General features: G+C 45.9%; 1 protein-coding gene across 1 annotated transcript in view; it reads right to left on the reverse strand.

The window, feature by feature from the left end:
• The window catches only part of LOC144172646 (uncharacterized), a 138,700-nt gene that overhangs the window by 79,515 nt on the left and 36,004 nt on the right, over positions 1–23,181 (reverse strand). Inside the window, exons 7-8 of the mRNA XM_077701288.1 lie at positions 8,985–9,110; positions 570–653 (exon numbers count right to left, since the gene is read on the reverse strand). Of these exons, the coding sequence (XP_077557414.1) occupies positions 570–653; positions 8,985–9,110 (210 nt within the window). The remainder of the gene's footprint in view (positions 1–569; positions 654–8,984; positions 9,111–23,181) is intronic.

Here is a 23,181-nt window from a genome sequence, read left to right on the forward strand (position 1 = left end):
CACTACGCCGTACCTGCAATAACTATCGCAACCGCCAGAGGCTGCTTGTGACTGTCGGCGTGGCAAAATCCCAATTTTCCCACAGCCCTCGGGCTGTTCGGCATAGAGAGTGGTTTGTCAAGATTTGTGTAGACTGGCGTCTACTCCAGTCGCGAAAAACCCCCAATAGTAGACCTTCACCTTAGCCTGACCTCCGCGGTTTGAAGGGAAGTCTCGTGTGGTCTTCATGAGGCTGCAGTGATGGTTCACAAAAGTACTGCCCTTTTTCAGATACATTTTAAAACCTTTCAAAGTTTTCGGCCAGTAAATATAGTGGCAAGGAGGGAGAAAAAGGGTGGGCACAATTTTGCCAGGCCAAGACTTGGCAGCCTTTTTGTTTGTTTTTCTCTGTGTGGGCTGGGGCAAGGCATGGGGTCCTGTGGTGTTCGATGTAGCTACTGGGCTTTAGGATTGCCTTTTCATTGTGCATAGATGGGTTGTCTTGGCCCAGGAGTGCTAGCACGCATGCCACTTTGCTGGAATTAGGACATCCGCTGATTTAATTGCAGCAAACAGAAAGGGGCCCCTACCGAAGAGTCCGGGTCAGGATGTCCATATCGGGGCAGAGGGCGGGTGCACTGGAGACACTCTGCAGTACCGAGCTCAACATCCCTCTGAAGGAAAAGGAAGACATGAGGCACTGCTGGCTCTTTACTACCGAATGTGTGCAAGTCCACACCTGCAAAGAAGCTACACAAACACTTTTGCATGCTCTAGCAACACACCTACACTAATTTCCACTGCTTCGCTTTCTTTATAGGCTATGGCTAGCGTTCCGTCCAGACGGGACAGAGCGCTGCGGGTTATCCTTCCGTCCAGACGAAATACAACTGAGAGCTTAGCGTTCCGTCCAGACGGAGCCGGCGCCTAATTTGTACAGTTCCATCCAGACAAAAGCGAATTCGGCTCATTAGATGCCATGTTCAGTCTTCAGATTTGGTGTACAGGGTGCGCCTCAGATAATGGCACCCTTTACCGAGTTCGATTCCCCCCGGGCATACTTTATATTTTATTTTTTTTTGCGTGGTTGTGCCAGCGTTTAGTAACAGCTAACCTCGCGCCCATTTTACAATTGACGCGGTGAGAGCATTCGGTCTTGATTTTGCACTCAACCGGCTGCTCTGCTACCGGAGCCAAGGCCGACATATTCATCGCAAGAGTTTCGATCATCTGTAGTATAATGGTGATTACTAATTAACGGTTATTCTGGCTAGTCAATGAGCGGAAGCGGTTCGTTCAGCTGGACTGCTCTCGCTGCTTGTTGTGGAGCGGGTGTGGTCGAGGTAGCGGCTTGGAGTTCCGTTTGACGGAGTTAGAGTTAGTCCAATTGCCTTTCTTGAGTTTTGTTGATTTTTACCCAACCGGTCAAACCACTTCTGCTCATTGGAAAGTTTTAGCATGGTGTTACTGTGTTTACATTACCGTTTACCGTGTTTGCGGGATTCGACTGCACATGCACGAGAGTTACCGTGAACGGTAACATACCGGCACAGACTTTACCGTCGCCAGCGAGTTTCCTGAGCAGACGAAGTGTACCGTCGCGTATTGATTACAACAAACGCAGTGCGCTCAGCGCTTTATGCTTGGTACAGCCGATAAAAGTAATCTTATGTGATGCTGCTTATTACGTGTTTCTTTTTAAATAATGCTCAGGAAAGCGACAAACGACCATTTTTCTCAGATGCGCGAGCAAAATGGCCGTCCCTACCCGTGCTAAGCCTTGCCCGCCTCAAATAGTTCCGATAAGTTTCTGAGCTGGCAAAGTGCTTTTAGGCCTCCAAAATAGTGCTGAGCAAGGTATTGTAGATTATTGAGTAATTACTACGACATATTTTACTCATTTCTTGCCTAAATATTTAGCGCGGGGTCAAATTCTATTTTACCTTGATTCTAACTTTACTCAGTAGATGGCGCCACCAACACGTTTTCTTTTTGAAGCTCTACAGGTGATGGCTACAGTATTCTCAAAACAACTACAGTTAACGTGAATGCTCTAACCGAAAAGTGAAATATTCAAGTTACTTTAAACGAATGCAAATAGATATGAGCAACCAAATTATGCATCATTTGCTTTGAGACTAATTCATCAGATGTCGCTATCTGCACCACGGCAGCTGAACACGCAAACCGCACGCAAACAGAGCACTAAAACGTGTTTTACCGTTTTCAGCGGTAAACGGGAACTCTGGATTCCGGTAACACGGTAATCACTCTCAATGATTACAGATGATCGGCCGTCAAACGAACCACCAAGCTGTACCACGCCCGCTTCACAACAAGCAGCGAGAGCAGTCTTTCTTGATATTTACCCAGCCGAACGAACCGCTTCCACTCATTGACTAGCCAGAATAATCGTTAATTAGTAATCACCATGACGAACTACACATGATCGGAACTCTGGCGATGGACACGTCGGCCTTGGCTATAGTGAGCGGTAGCGGAGCGGCCGGTTGAGTGCAAAATCAAGACCAACTGCTCTCACCGTGTCAACTGTAAAGTGGGCGCGAAGTTAGCTGTTACAAAATGCTGCCACAACCACGCATAAAAAAAAAATAAAGTATGCCTGGGGGGAATCGAACCCGGTACAAGGGTGCCATTATCCGAGGCACACCCTCTACCCCAAATACGAGAACTCACCATGGCGTCTAATCAGCCGCTTTTACTAGAAATTGAACCTAAAATTTTTTTCAAGTACTGCAATGTCTTAGCCACTGAACTACAACTGTGCAAATTACCTATATATTACCCATTTGACTGGCCAATTTAATTTGCCTTTCAAAAAGGTATGAGTAAAATTCTAAAGCGGCTCCCGCAAGAACCAACAAGGATGTGTACAGCTCTGCATTGTACTGCAATACCTATAAAGTCATTTCGGAATGAAGGTTTAACCTAGAGCACTGCACGGGCCTGATTTTAAGGCCCGAGCCCGGCCCGAGCCCGCTTTGTGAAGCCCGAGCCCAACCCGGGCCCGAAACACCGAGCCCGGATATTCATAAGTGAGCCTAGCCTGGGCCCGGCCCGGGCCCGTCGTCGCAAGCCCACGCCCGGCCCGGGCCGGGTCATTTTTTTTTAGCCTAGGGAGGGCCCGCATGTGTGTGATCAGGCCTGGTCTTAGACGCTGAAGAAAATTTGGTGCGCACGTTCTTCTGTGCTTTTCCAGCTTTCTTCACATATTTGGTCGACTGTCTTCGTAGCCGGAAATCAGACGGAGCATCTAGTCTGTACAAGCACGACATGAATTGAAACACAAAAAACAAGGGTTTAAAAGTGCACATAGTTAAGCTTACACCGTCTGCAGTTCCCGCCACATCGGCGTAATAATAGCTCATATTCTTACACGAGAGACACCATCACCTTTGACGACCAAACTCTTGGCAACTTCACGTGGCTGTCTTGGTCACAAGTTGGTATTAATGAATTTTCTTGCTCCCCATTTGAATCCACGAGTATGTGCGTGCGTTGAAATATTTTTCCTGCAGTGGTTGTTAAGCGGTGGCGCTTCTCTAGCACGCGACTTTGTTTTCCAGCCACGGCAGCTGCATTTAGATTGGTTCGACATCTAAAACACACGTACATAGGCATAGGTGCACAGCTCCAGGGTGGCTTAATTCCTTCCCCGCTAGGGCATTCCTTGTAACCGTATCTTTGATTAGTTAAACACCAAAATATAAAATCTTGATGCAGTACCTGAAACGTCACTAAAATTACAGTATAGTGACTATCAGCCCTAGCAAAACACTTTTTTAAAACAATGTGTACAACTAACAACAAGAAGCGCGTAAAAGTAAACTCAGAATATTCATTTTTATGCTCTTTTCTACACTTCACGTCGAAACTATCAACGGCTGGGCCTACGAATTCAAGCCCGAGCCCGGCCCGGGCCCGTGGCGTCGAGCCCGAGCCCGGGCCCGGCCCGGGCCCGCCGATAATCGACTTCGGGCGGCCCGGCCCGGCCCGCAGACCGGGTCCGGCCCGGGCTTTCGGGCCGGCCTGGGCCCGTGCAGTGCTCTAGTTCAACCCCTTGTCCCATAGCTTTTTGATTTCAGATACCAACCTTTTCTGGGCGGCAGACTTCTCTAGGCCTCCACATACCATACTAAGTTGGAATACAGGTCGAGATTTTTTATAAAAAAATTTGCTAAAAAGTCACCTCTCGACCTATATACCGGTCATTGGCATAACGTACATTTGTCATCTGGCAACCAGGCATCCCGTAGAGCCCATCCAAGCCACAAAAGCACCATTGCCACTGACATCAATTCGGCTTGCCGCCATTTTTTTTTCTGTTGCTTCTCTCTCTGTCAGTGAGTGTTTGTGATAATTTCTTCTCGCTCAAGATATGTTCAGGTACTTGGTGCCAGTTAACCACAGCATTCAAAAGAAACATCATATAGTATGCCCAAGCCAATGGTAACACGTCCAACTACCACCATTTCCATATAACCAAAAAGAGTTCACACTATTGGCGTAAGCTTAAAGCGGTTGTGAAGAGAAAATGCATTAGTCTTTGCTTAATTTTGTCTGCTTGAACGACCTTTTAAGAACAGAAATCCCAAATATTTTCATAATTTATTGGTTCTAGAATTTAGGAGGCGCCTTTGAAATTCTCTTGAGGCGCATCGCAAGCGACCGTGCGCACGTCGTCGGTCAGCAGCGGAACTAGCAGTGACGTCACGACAAGTGCATTCAAGAGTTCAAAGCGTTCTGCAAAGCTGCAAACCCGATATTTTAAAAATAATGCATCCTTTATTCGCTGCCAAAAACAGTTTTGTAGGGATGGGCGAATATAGATTTTGAGGTTCGAAGCGAATTCGAATCGAATAGTGATTTGGTCGAATAATTTCGAATCGAATAGTTCGAATAGTACACATTGCAAATCACAAAGACAAATGAGCAACTTGTGACCTGACTAATGTACACAATTTTTTCTAATAATTAGAACTCACGTAGGCACAGCATTGTGTAAAACTATTACCAGTTGAACATTTATTGCAAAATCTTACACACAGCTGTCCTTTGCTGTATTCACAAGTTTTCATGAAGAAATGCCTGTTGCACCACATGCTCTAGGTGCAGCAGTTTCCTCCGGCTGCTCATTCACAAGTTTAAGCGCCGCCTAGAAACTCGCAGAGTTAAGCGCCGCCTAGAAGCTCCGCTAAAAAAAGAAGTATTGTAGCCACTAGTATCCTTGGCCGTAGCCAAGCAAAGCGCAAGTGGCTGGCCGCCATTTTGAATAGGCTCGCTTAGTGCGGCGTACTGCCGCGCTGTGCGAGCCTATTCAAAATGGCGGCATGCCTATTCAAAATGGCGGCCTGTACAAGTCTGCTGGCTTGGTGCCGCGATGTTCGAAGCGGTGTCGTTTCAGTGCCGCCTTTTTTTTTTTAACCTAAAGTGTGCTGGTGGCCGAGAGCTTCTTCGAACCTCTAGGCAAGGCAGCAACTCGGCAGTGCCGGCACTGATAATAGAAATGTCCGCGTCGGTGGGTCTTGAGCCAAGCCTGGGGTAACTCTAGGAAAGCTTGGCCGAAAAGCTTGGCTTTTAGCTGCCTATTCGGGAGCATCGAATAATTCGAAAATATCGAATACCTGCATTTGGATCGAAGCGAATAACGAATAGAGAGCTATTCGATCGAATATTCGACAATACCGAATATTCGCCCATCCCTACAGTTTTGTATCCACGTGAGCGGTGTCGTGACTATTGTCTGGCAACCATTGCAGCAGGACTCAGACCTACTGGCTGCTTGTACAGTTTGTAGCCAGTTTCCCTGCTGAATTTCACATTGTTTTGCCGAATTCTTCTCGAAATCTTACCTTTTTTGTATGAAATGACACAAAACCGATAAAAAAAAAAAAAAAAAAAGAAAACAAAAAGAAAGGAAAAAAAAGGTGCCCGGTGTGCGATTCGAACTTGCGGCCTCCGGGTCAGCCCAATGTTACGGCCAGCCTAGTCGGACACTTTATCCACTACACTATCGACGTGCGAAGCGCGCGCAGCAAAAAACTGCTGCATAAAAGCGTCTTTAAATTTGTAACCCAGAACTCTGTCGTGTTTTCATAAATTTTAATCAACCCAGAGCTTTAACCGCCAACTTACTGTTGAACACTTCTGCAGTAAGCCAAAGGGGAGCTATACAGTCAACGAAACAGCGTTAACAGCATTGTTTATTGCAAGAAACAGGAAAGCAATCGAACTGCGTGACGGTGGGAGTCGGCCCTGTATCGCTGCTTCTTGCTAGTTATTTTTGCGCTTGATGAGTAAATGATGGATGGGTTTTAAGTTCCGACTACTCGAAGTTCCTTCGATAAACGGTCATTTATCTCGTCAGGTGTGAAGTTTCACGTTCGTGCAACTCACATTTACAGGCTACGTGAGACAGACGTCGGCAAACTTGTGCGAGAATATCGCCTAGCAAAACGACAGTTTAGACTAGTGTGAAACAGCGTAAACAGTTTACGAATGCCCAGTTTAGATTAAAAGTGGTTACTTCTGCCTGCGCCACTCGCCCGCATTGTTGTCTGAAAGTTCGAACATGCTGATCAGTCGTATCATATATAAGACATCTCACCTCCCATCCAGTTTGCAGGGCGAGTTTCATCATGGCGCCGATGTTGTAGCTTTATCTGACCCTTTGCAAGCCCGCTCTATGCCGACATTGTGCAGACGAGGGAGAACTATGATTGGCTTCTTACTGACTTACTGAAACGTCACTTCACGAGTTGAGGAGGAAAGCCTCGGTGAAACCATAACTGCATTTGTTTTTCTATTTGCCGATATCGGGTAAAGAAATGGGTATGCATTGTTTGTTTATCAAGGTTCCATGGTTATAAGCGAACACACAACACCATTTTTTTGAAAATCTCTTCATGACCCCTTTAAGGGGCAGCTCTCGGTATGCAACGCTTGGAAGACCTCATTTCGTGGTTGCCGCACTGTGCAACTAGAACTGAAGGACAAGGTGGTGACTTTTCTCAGCAAGCATTGTGCGGCCTCTCCACGAAGTGAAAGGGTGGCGACAACCCCAACACACTTAGCCCCCTGCACAGACCGGCTCTCGAATGCGACACTCGACACATGGGTGTCCCATGCGTGGCCCTCGCTTTGTGATGGCATGGCCTTGTGAGTGTTTCAAAAGTGCTCCATAAGCAATGGACCCTTTTCCAGTAGTGTAGCCCTCTAGTGGTGGCAGCCCGAACACCACTTGGGGGATTAAAGAAGAACACGCCCCCTCTTTTTCGCCTGCTCTGCACAGTTGACGAAGCTGTCCCAGGCGCTACGCATGGTTTCGGTGGCGCGGGAACTTTCCGATGGCAGCCATACCTGTCAGCCGTTTTCAGAGCTCAACGGAGCAGCACTTAGCTGGCTCGGCGCTCACAACTGGCTAATCCAATCACGCGCTGTTTTGTTTACATTCCCCCCCCCCAATAATGGAAGATCAGCCGCTGGGCACAAGAGTAGTGCATACACAGCGCGCTACTGGAAAAAGGTCCGTTCCCCTATGAACAGTTCTGCTGGTTGGCAGAGTATACATTTATCGTTTCATCTATGCTGAGTGTCACCCTTTTGTCTCTCAGTTACAGTGCACTAGAAGGTACATATGTGTATCGTTTGGCAGACAAACCAATTGAGAGCACCGGTCCCTTTTGCAATGAAAATGTACAGAGTGCAGGCGTTCCTCAAAGAACTCCTGTTGCAGCCAGTGCCACCTAAAAGTTTCAAAATCAAACTCAACAGTTATTTGAAGGGCTTTATAAAACTATGCCACACAATGAAGAAATAAGACTAAGGTAATCAATAAGGATTAGTTTAACAAACAAAACTTCTGAAGCCAACAGGTAAGCTGCGGCCGCCAGGGGCGCATGCCTACAACAGTTTTTCAGCAGAACAGAGCTAGACCCCTCCAATCGGCCCCGAAAGACACACCTGTTTCTTCTAGTACACTGTATATCAGTGCAGGATGTCTGTTAGCTCATACCTACCTTTTTGGTTGCTTTCTCCACTCCTCAGAGTTTCCTCAATCATGCATATGAATGCAATTAGCTTACACAATCATTGCCAAGTTACAGTACAAATGTTACCTTTTCTTCTGTTAATAAATTTTTAGAGCTCCACCTATTCAATTTATTTCGAATTCAATGGATATAGATTTCACAATGGGAACATTTTCTGACTTAGTTCAGCAAATTTTTTTCCTACATTCTGCTTTGCCTACGGTTACTGCAGACTTCGATTACCATTCAGTTGTGACTTAACCTGTTCATGTCATCCTTATCCCCGCTTAAAAGCTCGAATTTGTTCTGAAAGATTATTTTACCCTGTGTCCTGGCTCTACCCACTCAAAAAAAAAAAAAACCATTGGCCGAAATATTCGTTCTGATCGAATTTTCAGAAAACAATTCCTTACAAGAGCCAAAGGTCCGGTAGCAATAGCATTTTGCAACCTATCCAGCACCACAAAGTTGTATTAGAATGCTTGTGCTTCATTTGTGCCAACCACAAGAAAATCAGCAGGATGACGCCAACTGAATGGCCACTGATAACAGCGAAGCCCAGCTGAAGAAAAGAGGACTGCTAAACTGCTGAACCGGTAGGGTGAAGCCAGCTTGCTGGAAGAACAGCTACAACTAAGGCAACTTCAGAAAACAACCACGAACAATGCCTACAATAGTTCCACGCTAAAATCCCATCCAGGAAACGAAGGGGAAATTTGGAAGGCGGACAAAGGTAGCCTCTGCCGCACTGTTGTCTGGCGAAGACTTGACCGCACTTTTGCCTGTTTTCAATGTGTGTGCTGAGGCAATGCATACGACACTGGTATACATTTTGCAACTGCGTTGCTTTTCACTGTGCAAAGAGACGTTACTTTGGCTCCGCACGCATGCCACCTTGTCGGAGTGAGTAAGTATCGGCTCATCCAATGGCATCAAAGAGAAAGGGGCCCCCACCTCCAGGTTGCCCTGGCCTGCGTTCTGGTAGCTCTCAGCTGGGCGGTTGTCCTGGACAGGAGGCGCCCTCTGGGCAGCGGGGAGGGAAAGCGGCACTTGCCGCGCAACAGGATACTCGGTCCCTGTCTGCAGGAAAAGCAAAACATTGGGCACTGCCGGCTCTTTACTACTGGACATGTGCAAGAGATCTGAATACGCACTTGCAGAGAAGCTGCACGCACAGCTTACCATAGCTTTTGCATGCCAATGTGGGCATACAGGTTGTAGCTACAGTGCTGAAAGTTCGACTAGCAAGCGTAGTACGGTAGGCAGCAGCAACCCCCAAAACCCCCAAGAGTACACGACGTCCCAGAAGGGCGCCACAACTGGTTCGACTCGCCAACAAAGTGACGACAGGCTCCACAGAGCCCGGACGAACCAGAGGATTTATTGGACAAGTGGTACAGTGCATATTGACCATGACGACTGGGCCAGATCACTTGGGTAAGTGTTGCTCCGGCCATCTCAATCGGCCAGAGAGATAGCGCAAGTTGAAGAGGGGGCGTGGCCGCGTCTTTTGAGGCACTGCAATGCTCGCCATGTATGCAACAAGTATTTGGCAGCAGTTTGGTGCAAGCTATAAAACAACCTTTTTGCAGCTTAAGTCCAGCAGCCAGCTTTAAAATTACAGGGTCAAGACAATAAGCAATAATTATTATTGCTAACGTAATAGGGGATTTGCGGCCTGCAGCAGCCATGGCTAATACCCCTGCTACACTGGGGTCTAAATGTCATTTGAACCAAATGTCATTTGGCTCAAATGCCAAGTTGTGCTGCTACACTAGGTTTTTAAATGCCATTTGGCTCAAATGACATTTGAGCCAAATGAGCACCGAGAGAGACATTTAAGATTTCAAATGCCATTTCCAGCACTCTCGGACGCAGCGTCTTCGATCGGCAATAAAAAATATAATACTTCCGTACGTAAAACAAACAAAATATTGTTGTTTGTCAAACTTTGTTCACTGTTTATTTACTTAAAATACGAAATCAACATAATTAATTTTCATACTCTCAAAACCAGTGGGTCAGTTGCAAAAAACACAAACAAAAACAACGCAAGACAGCCATATTTAGAGTCAAAACTGGTGTCTCTTCTAATTTGATATCATTTTACTGCCTCGGACTGCTCCTAAGTTTGATTGTTGTATTAGTGTACGAAAACGGAACGGGGCAACAACAGCGCCACTACAGCACAGCGAACAGTTGTGAAAGCTTTCAAATGCCATCGAAATTGTAGTGTAGCACGGCGGATTCTGAATGCCATTTGAAGCAACCAATTTGAGTCAAATGACATTTGGTTCAAATGACATTTGGACCCCAGTGTAGCAGGGGTATAAGTCGTCGTTTTGATTGTTCTAGGTTCCTGCCTCGTGCTCCTTTTTGCTGCTTGGTCGCACACCGTCACCGAAGATTGGCACTGTGCTTCATCCTTTCTGCGCTGTCACCGTCCAAGAATGACGTCATCCTCCCGCTGACGTCACAACGAATGTAGCGCCACCGGACACTACATAAAGACGCTGCCCACAGCTTTTCCTTGGGATTTGCGGCCTGCAGCAGCCATGGCTAAGTCGTCGTTTTGATTGTTCTAGGTAGGCATTTAGCCTTGCCCTTTTTTTTTAAACTGTATTTTTTGCATACTGTTGGCCGCTGATCCCCACTATCCCTAGTTGTGTTTTGTATCCTGAGCACTGATATGGGTGTAGACGTGTCTACATATCGGGCACGGATCGGGTCATTTGTGTCTTGTCGTGAGCACACAGGTTACCCTAGAGCTCGCTTCAATGGCGCTTTGTTAGCCCAAGACCATGCGTTTTGTTGGTAAGCACATGCCTTTCTCTGCTCCTACTCTGCGCTGGCGACGTGGAAGCAAACCCTGGTCCTAAGATCGATGACGTTCTAGCTTTGATGAAAGATTTTCATGGAGAAACTACAGCTACACTGACAGAAATAAAACAAGACATCGCAAGCATTAATACTAAGATTCATGAAATTGAGACATGTCTGCGAAAATTGTCGCAAATTGAGTCAAAGTGCGAAGATGTAGGCGATTCAGTTCGTGAAGTAAAATCAAGCATATCAAAAGTTATTGAAGATCTTGTTGATGTAGTCGACGACATGAATAACAGGATGAGGAGGAACAACCTCATCATTAAAGGCCTCCCCGAGACCGACAAAGAGGACTACGAGGAAACAGAAAAAATTGTTAAAGAATTTTTTTCCGCGCACCTTGAGGTAGAAGTTGGTGACATCGAACGCGCCCATCGCGTCGGTAAGCGGCGCCCGGATTTTGATCGACCGATTATAATCAAATATTATATTCCAATAGTCCAAAACGGAGGTCTTGCGCAATGGATTGCGTTTGGATTATAGTCCAAAACGGAGGTCTTGCGCAATGCCCCGAAACTAAAGGACTTATTAGCCCAAGGTTTGGATTGACGAAGATTTTTCGCCGAAGGTGCAGATGGCCCGTAAACGGTTGAGGGATTTTGCAAAGCTTAAGCGCAAAGGAAACGAGCGTTATTCGCTTCGCTTCAACTGTTTGTACATTTGGGACCGCGTTTTTCGATACAATTTTGTCACCGATAGCGTTGTCGAAGTAACTACCAGACAGGAATTCCCTCCCCACCCGATGAAACCCCTAGACAGTTCCTCTAATGTAGCCTCATCACACGAACCTCCCGCCGATTGACAATCTGCCTCTTCTAATCAGAACTCCACCGCAGTAACGTTGCTCCTAATAAATTTCAGAAGCATTCTAAATAAGCTAGACAACCTAAATTCTCTTTTGTACACATGTTCCACCGACATTTTGATCGGTACGGAAACGTGGCTGTCAGCCGACATTTCGAACTCTGAACTTAACTTTCCTGCACAGTTTACAATTTTCCGCAAAAATAGATCGGTATCTAAAGGAGGAGGAGTAATCATAGCTGTTAAACAAGAACTCCAACCGTCAGTTATCGCCTACGACTCGTCCATCGAAGTAATTTGGGTTACTGCGCAGTCAGCTCACATCACTGTCATTATCGGTGCCTGCTACCGACCCCCCGATAGCGGTCCAGAGTTTGTCGACTTGTTGAATGATTCACTTGAGTATGTACACAACCATTATCCAAATTCTGTTCTTGTTCTGGGCGGCGACTTCAACTACCCTGGCATAGATTGGTCGTCTTCTTCTGTCAGCAGTAACAGCTCGCACCGTCACGAATGCTTGCGTTTTCTACATTTGACACACGTCCATCTCATGACCCAGTTAGTAACAGAACCCACACGTGGCGATAACATTTTAGATTTGCTGTTCACAAACAATTCTCAGAAAGCTTTTACCCACGTGCTTGAAGAAATTAGCGACCATAGAGTTGTCCACTGTTCACTATCTCTACCACGTGCCGACAAATCAAAGGTAACCAAGCAGTTATTGAATTACGCATGTGCTGACATCAATAAGATGAACCGTATGCTAGATAACTTTATACCCATATTTGAGTCAAGTTTTGAACAACGCACTGCCAACGAAAATTGGCTTCAATTCCGTGACACACTAAAAAAAATAGAAGAATGCTGCGTCCCAAAACTAACAATCAGCACTAAAACAAACGACCCGTGGTTCACACACGATGTAAAAAGATGCTTAAATAGGAAGAAACGAGCTTTTAAAAAGGCTACAAGAACTAATGATCCGGAAGATTGGCTTAACTATAAAAATCTTTCAAAACAAGCTGACGCCTCAATAAAAGAGGCAAAGGATAAATATTTTAACTGCACTTTACCTAACCTTTTAAAAACTGACCCCCAGAAATTCTGGCGAGTGGTGAACCCTGCAGCCGACCTTTCTGAGTCAACTCTACTGAGTGATCAAGGCAAAGCAGCTGTCACTAGAGGAAAGCGCTGAATGCTTCAACGAGCATTTTGCGTCGGTGTTCACGGAAGAACTTCCTCTCGATTCACTGGCACTGTCACAACCTAGCATTCACGACCTTTTTTCATCAATTACAATAACTGAAAATGGTGTTGCACGAGCTATACAACGACTTCCTCGTAAGACTAGCCCGGGGCCCGACGGCATTAGTGCCAAACTCCTAAAATTAACCTGCCACACATCAGCGTACTTATTGTCGCTTATTTTTCAGCAATCGCTTGACACGGGATGTGTACCGGAAGACTGGAAATATGCCTTTGTTAAACCCATATTCAAATCCGGCCAAAAGTCATGTCCCAACAACTACCGTCCAATCTCTCTAACCTGTATTTCTTGCAAGCTATTAGAACATATTATTTACTCCAAAATTATTTCTCATTTGAACAGAAACAACATTCTCATCCAAAATCAACATGGTTTTCGGGAAAAACGCTCTTTCAACACCCAACTATTCGAATTGTTGACAGACTTGCACAAATCCATGCATAACTCTGCTCCAACAGATGCTATTTTTATCGACCTTTCAAAGGCTTTTGATCGCGTCCAACATAACCGATTACTAACCAAAGTCCGCCACCTCCAGCTTGATCAGAAAACAACCCAATGGATTCAAGAGTTCCTCTGTAACCGGTCGCAGTCAGTAAAACTTAACAACATAATTTCCAGAAAGTGCATGGTAAAGTCTGGAGTCCCCCAGGGCTCCGTGCTCGGACCGTTATTATTTTTAGTTTAAATTAAAGACACTGGATCTAATATTGTTTCTTCCCTACGCTTATTCGCAGATGACTGCGTTACATATAAGGAGATTACCGAACCGAATGACATTAGAATCCTACAATCAGATTTGTTCAAACTAACAGAGTGGTGCAACTTGTGGCAGATGCACATCAACGCTGAAAAGACCAAACACATTAGATTTACTTCCATAGCCAACCCCTCAGCATCCGACAAATACATAGTCAACAACACCGTAATTGAGACCGTTTCATCGACAAAATACCTCCGAATTTTCTTTAGTTCTGATTTAACCTGGAACAGTCACGTCGAATACATCACCAGCAAATCATTAAAAAAACTCGGGCTTTTGAAACGCCGCCTGAGGTGCGCAAACTCGGAAACTAAACTTCACGCATACCAATCTCTGATAAGGCCTTCACTAGAGTATGCGTCAACCATCTGGCATCCACATACGGCAATATTATCTGATATGCTAGAATCGGTGCAAAATAAAGCAGCTCGGTTTATCACCTCCTGTCATTCTCGCCACGAAAGTGTAACATTTCTTAAGCATTCTCTGAACCTTCCATTGCTTTCCACGCGCAGAAAGTTGTTCCGCCTTTGTTTTTTCCATAGTTTATATCATAGTGACTCATCATTTTCCCGATCATTCATTCACCCGGCTCCCTACGTTTCTGATCGCGTAGATCATGCACAATCCTATACCCTCACACACTAAGAAATATCAATTTTCACCTCTACTGTTATCCATAAACGAGTGGAACGCACTGCCCTCAAACATCGTCGCTATTACTGAACCCTCCCTTTTCCAATCTTCAGTACTTACTTATTTAGAAGTTGAAAATAATTTGTAGCCACCACTGACAATTGATGTGTAATGCATGCGTAGAGAATGTTTATTGCTATTTTTTGAAATATGTTTCCTGTTATGGCGGACTGCTTACTGTGTTTATTACTTACTGTGTTATTAGCAACGGTGCTTGTGCTATTCGTCAGTTTGATTACTAGTATTACTCCCTGACATGTTTTACTGATGCTTTAGTAACCTCCTGTATGTATCCCCCCTTATGTAATGCCCTCTGGGCTCTTAATAAGGTATTTAAATAAATAAATAAATAAATAAATAAATATGAGGCCTGTGAGTACAAATTTAGGCAGCGATCACACAAGGTACAGTTCCTTAAATATTCTACGCAGTGTCTAGAGTTACGTCCGACGGAACCCAAAATTGAAAACTAGAGTTACGTCCGACGGAACTTTAAGCCAGTTTCTAGAGTTACGTCCGACGGAACCCAGAATTGAAAACTAGGGTTACGTCCGACGTAACTTTAAGCCAGTTTCTAGAGTTACGTGACGTAACCCAAAATTGAAAACTAAAGTTACGTCCGACGGAACTTTAGGCCCGTTTCTAGAGTTACGTCCGACGGAACTTTAAGCTGGTTTCTAGAGTTACGTCCGACGGAACTTAAGGCCAATGTTTTGAGTTACGTCCGGCGAACGTAAAGCATTAAAAAAAATTACAGCTAACGGCACCAAATACCATGACACTCCATAGGTGCAATCTGTCACTTGTACGATACACGACGTACGATGTACGATGCAGCGCTGTGGGTTCGAATCCCAGCTGGGTTGATGGATTTTTCAATTAAATAATTCAAAAATTGTCTGTACTAGACCTTGTAGACTTCTTTCCATATCCAACACATGCAAGGAAAGGAGAAGGCAGGAATTAACAAAAATAGAATGTCTTGCCCTGGGCGCAGTGCCAGTTTGTAGGGTCTGCAGTTTGTGCCGAGAACGAATTTGCTTGTGTCAACAGTCTTTTAACACATGTAATTAATTAGGCTGGGCGTCGGTTAATATTTTACCCCGATTAATCGGCATCGATTAATGCGATTATGCATAGATGTTGTATTGGTTTGGCAGAAAAAAGACCAAAAATAGTTATTGATCAACATGCTCACATGCTTGTTCAGACACATTCCAGATGAGGTAAGTACGTCATCATCACGACTCATGATGCGGGCGACACGCTTGTCAGCTCGTTCGTCACTCACACTTTTCTAGAATCAGGAACATCAGCACCCGCCGTGAGTGCCGATGGCACCGATTAATCGTGCTTTTCTTAATACAGAAATAGTTCATACAATGGGTTTTTTGTACCGTGTATATTTGTAGTTCTTATTTGAAATTTTACCCGCCGCGGTGGCTCAGTAACTAAGGCGTTGCGCTGCTGAGCACGAGGTCGCGGGTTCGATTCCCAGCCGCAGCGGCCGCTTTTCTGATGGAGGCGAAAAGCAAAAACGCCCGTGTGTACGAGATTTAGGCGCACGTTAAAGATCCCCAGGTGGTCAAAATTATTCCGGAGCCCTCCACTACGGCGCGCCTCATCGCCTGCGTTGCGTCGGCGCGTTAAACCCTACAATAAATCAGTTATTTGAAATTTTGGCCTGTGGCATGAAAATACACGAGTTGAGAGGTATACAGTCTAAGAGTTGTCAATGAAATATTAAAGAGTTTTAGCAGTCCGTCTGTTCCGCCGTGTACGTACTTACCGCGTTGACCGGGACCCGTCTGGGCACTTGTGCATTTGTCGCGGTAGGGGGAATAGTTCCGGGGGCCGGCCTTCGCCATGTCCGCGCATTCGTCACGGCGGGGTGCGCCTCCTAACCTTTCCGCGCGCGCAGGCGCAGTCGGGTCCCGGTCAACACGGTAACTACGTACACGACGGAACAGACGGACTGCTACAGTCCGTCTGTTCCGTCGTGTATGGGTTACCGGGTTGACCGGGACCCGTCTGGGCACTTGTGTATTCGTCGCGGTAGGAGGATTAGTTCCGCGGGCCTGCCTTCGCCACGTACGCGCCTCCTCGCCCTTCCGAGCGCGGCGCAAACGGGTCCCGATCAACCCGATAACAATGTAAAAAAATGTGAGTGACGAACGAGCTGATAAGCGTCGCGTCCGCATCATGCGCCGTGATGATGACGTATTTACCTCATCCGGAATGTGTCTGAACAAGTGTATGAGCATATTGATCTGATATGTACTACTACATAATTATTTTTGGTCATTTTTTTTCTAAAAAAAAAAACCACACAACCGAATAATCCATGCATAATCGAATTAATCGATGCCAATTAATCGGGTTGAGATATTAACTGACACCCAACCCTATTAATTACTCTTGAACCATGTAAATTGGTTCAAGAGTCTTCAAGAGCTGTAAATTTTTTGTGCTTTACGTTATGCCGGACGTAACTCAAAACATTGGCCTAAAGTTCCGTCGGACGTAACTTTAGTTTTCAATTTGGGGTTCCGTCAGACGTAACTCTAAAACCAGCTTAAAGTTCCGTCGGACGTAACTCTAGTTTTCAATTTTGGGTTCCGTCGGACGTAACTCTATAAACGGGCCTAAAGTTCCGTCGGACGTAACCCTAGTTTTCAATTTTGGGTTACGTCGGACGTAACTCTAGAAACTGGCTTAAAGTTACGTCGGACGTAACCCTAGTTTTCGGTTTTGGGTTCCGTCGGACGTAACCCTAGACACTGCGAATATTCTAGTGACCGTACCCGAAGGAAGTGCAGTCCGGTTTGGCGCTCTCTGCTGCGGGTTCACGTCGCTTTTCTTTCTTTTTAAAATTTGTTTATGTGGCGATATACACAGAAGCCTCTAAGAAGCTTCTTACGTCCTCACCTAACATTTTTTACATGGGTGGAGACTTGCATAAACATCTGTTGCGTATACATACAATTTTATGTATTGTTCAGCCACAAGATTTTTGTTGGCTGGAATGCATCTCACAATAGCTTTCTTTTCCGCGGCTTTTTAAGGAAGGCTTAGAAAATCATAAGCATGCAACTCCGACAAAAAGCAACTGTGGTACATTCAGACACCACAACTTTGTAAACTTATCAGCGTAGATATCGCAAGTGAAAAACAGCTAATCATGGTCTGATGATTTTTGCTTATACAGTATACCTGCACGTGCAGAAAGCTCAGTCAGACCAGTGGGTTTTATTTTGTGAGAGTACTGTAAAAATTTCTGTATATTTTCAAATGTCTGTATATTTTGTTTCAAAGTTCCGTTCACCCCATTTATACTAGTTTAACACAATTTATGCACTTCTGTGCAAAGGCAGGAAGTTCCACAATTGCCCGTTTTCACGATTTCTTCATTCTATTTCCATCAGCCTTCAGGGTTTTCTCTAGACTGTTTTTTGGAGGTGTATATGATGGATATTTTTTATTAAGTTGTCTTACAATTTTTATTTTTTGATTTGTGCTTCTGGGCACACTGGTCTTAAACCAAAAATGTTTATTTTAACAGTCATGATGGTAAAAATTGGAGGACATGTGCAGTTTTTCATTCTGATTGTAGATATAAAGTTTGTTTTTGCGTAAAAAACTTAATTTATACGGATTTTAATATTTATTTTTTGACAGCTTTTGTGAAAGAACTGCTAGAGGGATGCAGCTGAACAAGGAACCAGTGAACTGTGGACAAATGAAGGAGTGCAATAAGACTAACAGTATCATTCTATCTGGTCTGTAGCAGAAGTTAAGACTGAAGTTTGAACCTGGAAGGCAAAACCGGTTTCTCTAGTTCCCACTTTCCAAGCCCAAACTTCAAATGTTGTAACTTCTGCTAAAGACCAGATGGAATGATACTGTTAGTCTTATTGCACTCCTTGATTTGTCTACAGTTAATTGGTACCTTGTTCAGCTGCATCTCTCCAGCAGTTTTTTTACAAAGGCTGTCAAAAAATCAAATATAAAAGTTTGAATAAATGTGATTGTAGTCGTTTTACGCAAAAACAAATTTGATGTCTACAATCCGAATGAAAAACTACACATGTCCTCCAATTTTTATCATCATGACTGTAAAAATAAACATTTTTGGTTTAAAACTAGTGTGGCCCCTTAAGAATCCATTGGGCCAATTTGCTCCTGTTATGCTATTACGCGTTATGCCACTGTCGCTTCAGTTTATAAGAGGCACCTCGTCTGCTGTAAACTGGAACGGATTGCCTGGCGATATAGGTTCCCTTCCGCTGGAAAACTTTGTACCTGCCCTTCGTGATCTGTGCTTATTGTGCTTTCTGTTGTATTGCTCTGTTTTATTGCTATTTCAATTGTCCTGTTAAATACTCACTCCTGCCATAGCCGCAAGTATGTACAAATAAATAAATAGGACTTGGATTCATCATATGAAGCTCATAAGACTGCAAATAAAATTTTAAAAGTATTGTATTTTTCGGTCTATAGGACGCACCGTTGTATAAGACGCACCCCCCCCCCCCCCCCCCCCTTTTCGCAACTTCCAGAGTAAAAAGTAGTATATAAGAATATAAGACGCACCTATGTTCACTGCCTTGCTGCAGCGAAACTTTATACATACTGTTGCATGAACATCGCAAAATTTCGTACTTGCCAATTAATGCCTCGGAGCACTGGCGTCTGCAACACTTATCAAGCACATTTGCAGGGAAAGAATTTCACAACCACGCATTACGAAACATCCCGCATAATTGCAGGAGACATGATTTATTAACTACTCAAAGCCTTCAGACGCACTCTGAAAGAGTTCCGCAAGTTCTGAAAATAGCACCGCTGAGGCATCCTCTTCGGAGTCGCTGCTGTCACTGCTCTCGTCGAGCTCAGACGCTGACGAAGCTAGCAGGCGTGCCTTGCGGAACCCTGCGGAACCCTGCAGTTATCATGGTCTCCGAAACCGCACTCCAGGCATCGCAGACCTACTTTGCAGCTTCGCCAAATGAAGCGCACCTCATGCGTCCTGTTGCTGTGTAGCTGTGCTCCTCTTCAGTCATCCATGCCTCCCACAGGCGCCACAAAACATCTTTAAAACTGCGGTTCATTGCAATGTCCAGAGGCTGTAGAATTTTGGTCATTCCACCTGGTATGATTGCAGTGGTGCAGTTCTTTGCCTTTACGCGTTTAAGCCTCAGAAATGTGCGCCCGCATGCTATCCATGACAAGAACGCCCTTTTTAACATTAAAAGCCGCCTGGCCGCCTAGAAAAGCACTTTTCGAGCAACCTGCCCATCATCTCCTCGTCCATTCACCCTTCCACGTTTGTTTCTATCACAACGCCGGGCGGGAAGTCATCTTTTGGCATGGTCTTCCTTTTGAAAATTATCACTGGCGGAAGCTTCTTCCCATCAGCGCAGCAAGCAAGCACCACGGTGAAATGCGCTTTTTCGTGGCGCGTAGTTTTGATTGTGATGGACTTAATAATATGGCTGTCAGTGATGCCATGATCTTCGATTTCTTTTTTTACGAAAGACAACGTTCCACTTTCTCTTTGAAATCGTCCGGAAGCTTGTGGCACATGTTTGTGCAAACTCTAATTGCTAACGCTTTGCGGCGCATAAACCTGGAGTGCCACGATGGCCCGCCAACTAAACCAACAGCGCCCATTTCCTTGGCGAGCGTGTGCGCTTTCAGACCCAGATGCACAGTTGACAATGCCCTACCTTGGGCACGTTGCTCCAAGACCCACTTATGGAGGTCCTCTTAAAGTGCTGGCCATCGCGCCTTCTTCCCACGGTCAGCCTTCTTGCCGCTCTTAATGGCCGGTACACTGCTGCCACGTACGGGCCATCTTTTCCATGATGTCGAAATGACGGCCTGCTGCCCAATTTCCATGCTCCGTAGCGTATTCCACGGCAGCCAGCTTAAACTTTGCTGTACAGTCGAACCCCGCTACAACGAACGCCGCTTCAACGAAATTTCCGCTTCAACGAAATATTTCCAATTCCCCGTCAGCTAGCCATAGAAGTCAATGCAACAAAGTCCTCGCCACAACGAACCATTTTTCAGGCTTGCTTTCGCTTCAACGAAATTTTCGATGATTTGGGCTGGGTTTGAACAATTATTTTACAATAAAATAAGCATAGCGCCAGCTATCTGTAACATTTTATACATTCAGGACGCTTAGTTTCACCGAAAATGCGCGTTGCGACCACACCGCCACCCAAAACAAAACAAAAAATAACTCATAGGCGCACGCCATTGCTTGATGGTGATAACGATGTGGCTGACCGTCTTTACACGAGGCGCAGGCCCGCTTCGCCAAGGCGGAGCCCCAGAGCTACAGCCAATCTGTATCCAGTTGAAATTGCATGAATGTGCTCCACTGCTGGCGCGGTGCCGTCATGTATGCTGTGAGCAGCTGTCCTTGCCGTTTTCCTTCTACCATTCTTCATAGCCAAGAGCGAAAATCATGTTTGCGCGTTTGGTCTTGAAGCCTAGTCATCCTATCTTAGTCGCGAGCGCGCGGTCATGTTAAATGCAAGCGCGCGCGTCTTGCCTGCCAAGGTCAGTAGCTGCCGTGCCCTGTCAGAGGATAAGATAACGGCACTGCTCCTGCCACAAGCGAGAGGGGGGCTTCCCACGGCCTAGCAGCTATCTGCAAGTAATCAGCTCGGTGGGCACGCCTTGTTGTACAGCGATACGTTTTGCGCCTGCATATCTTCACCCCCCTCCGTAACGCGTTCTTTGGGTGGTGAAAAAACAGATAACCATTGGTATGTTTGTTATCCGAATAAACATGAGTTATTGCGTGTCACTCCTTTTTCTAAACATTGTATTATGCTGCCAATGTTGCGGAAACGCACGGGGCTATTTTTCTGGCCTTTCCGTGGTGTGTAGGGGCAGATTTCGCCTCAACGAATTTTCGCTTCAACGAAGTTTTTCGCACGTCCCGTCAATTTCGTTGTAGCGGGATTCGACTGTATAGCATTTTTGCTTTGAAGGCGGCATAGTGCAGGTGAACGGTGAACGTCAACGAAGCGAACGAACCACACAATACTGCAAATGGCGACGTTTGCTTGACTTGCTGGGGCAGCCTTGGCCCAAGTGAGCGCCGAACCGGTCGGGAGCAGCAAAACTGTCGCCATCTCTCGCCTTTTTAAGCTCACTGCTTGCGCCTTTCGAAATTTGTGCCGCTTGCGCGGCTTCCGGCCTCCGTGTCACAAGAATTAGCACAGCGACGCGTCAAACTTTTTTGGTCTTGATTTTCGATGTAGTTTTTTTGTTATGGAACTACAGTGTAGACCGCTTATAACGTATGTCGCGGGAGCCGCAAAAATCCGCACTATAAGCGGTACCGCACTATAACCAAAACGTGCACGAATTCAACCATATCACCACATACCTCTCAAGTCATCCTAAATTTTTTATCACCTAAACGCACAGCGCCTGAAAACGAAGGAAGGGTCTTCATTTCGTATTATTTTTAACATCAGCCGCTGCTGCCGGGTCTCACACATTACAAAAGCGCGGTCTTACAAACGGCGAGTGCGGCTTTAACTTCCGTTGTGTTTGTGTTTTGAAAGACCATGGCTGCGTATTTTGCGTCGCAGGACATGATAAGAAAGGCCAGCGGGATTTTTTTTTTTTTTACCCCACCTTGCGTTCACGATGCCGACGGCGGCTGCGTATCAGCGCAACGTACTGGTGGTGGTGGAAATCTTCGCGCGGCTCGCTTGATCGGGAAAAGCGGTGGCTTATCTGCACAACGTTCTAAAGCGTGAACCGCATGGAGCGATTTCTCGCGAAAACGTGCAGCGCACGCTGCAGGCGCGGCGACGCCGGCGCGGATACAACTTACGTAATGTGTGCGGCGCGATAAGAGGCGGCAACATGGCGTCGGCACTGGCCGTGAAGCGGTGCAGGCAGCTCCAGCGACCACTTCTAACCGCTCGCTGAAATGCCGCACGAGGCGCAAGCGAAGATGCTCATGCAAGAAAAGAGCTGATAATGTGACCGCAAAGTGGAATATAAACTGCCATCCACGCTGCTTGTGAAAGCGCCCATCAAAAAATACCGCGGCGGTAAGCCTAAACTAAAGTCCCTTCGTCTGATCGAGGGACTTAAGCCTAAACACCTCTGGCGCGGCTAGCCGGCTCGGAGCGCTTTGAATCTCCCGCCACTAGGTGCGTTTCCATTGGTGCAAGTCGTCAGGCTCCTCCCACTGCCACGCGAAGAAGCCACCGCGAGCGCGGAATCGTAGACGCGAGCATGAAAAAAACGCACGCGCAACGCCGATGTGCACAATTCGTGTGCGAAAACGGCCCATGCGGTTCACGATTAATAGAAACAACTTTCCACGCGCGTACGGGGAGCCGGTCGCTATCTTCCGAGGTGCATCAAGCAAGGTCAGCTGTGGTTATCACGGACGCGCGAACTAAAGGGTGCCTATTTTTTGCTTCTGTGTCGAAGTTAGAGGAGAGCAAGGGGTGCGCGCTGCGTCAGATGGCCGATTTCATCACTTATTTTTTTTCTCTTGCTACCCTAAAACGATGCCCCAGCTGCGCCGGTGGATGAGCAGACCCGCCGAAAAACCGCACTATAAACGCTATTGTGCTTCGGCCGACCGCATCTTAAGCGGTATGCTTATGCATTGAGTTCTATGGGAGGCAAACCGGTGGTCACAAAAACCCGCGTTATATCCGGTCCCGCACTATAAGCGGTTA

Source organism: Haemaphysalis longicornis, unplaced genomic scaffold, assembly GCF_048455015.1.
Source record: "Haemaphysalis longicornis isolate Haplotype H1 unplaced genomic scaffold, Haemaphysalis longicornis Haplotype H1 scaffold_25, whole genome shotgun sequence".
Taxonomy (NCBI): domain Eukaryota; kingdom Metazoa; phylum Arthropoda; class Arachnida; order Ixodida; family Ixodidae; genus Haemaphysalis; species Haemaphysalis longicornis.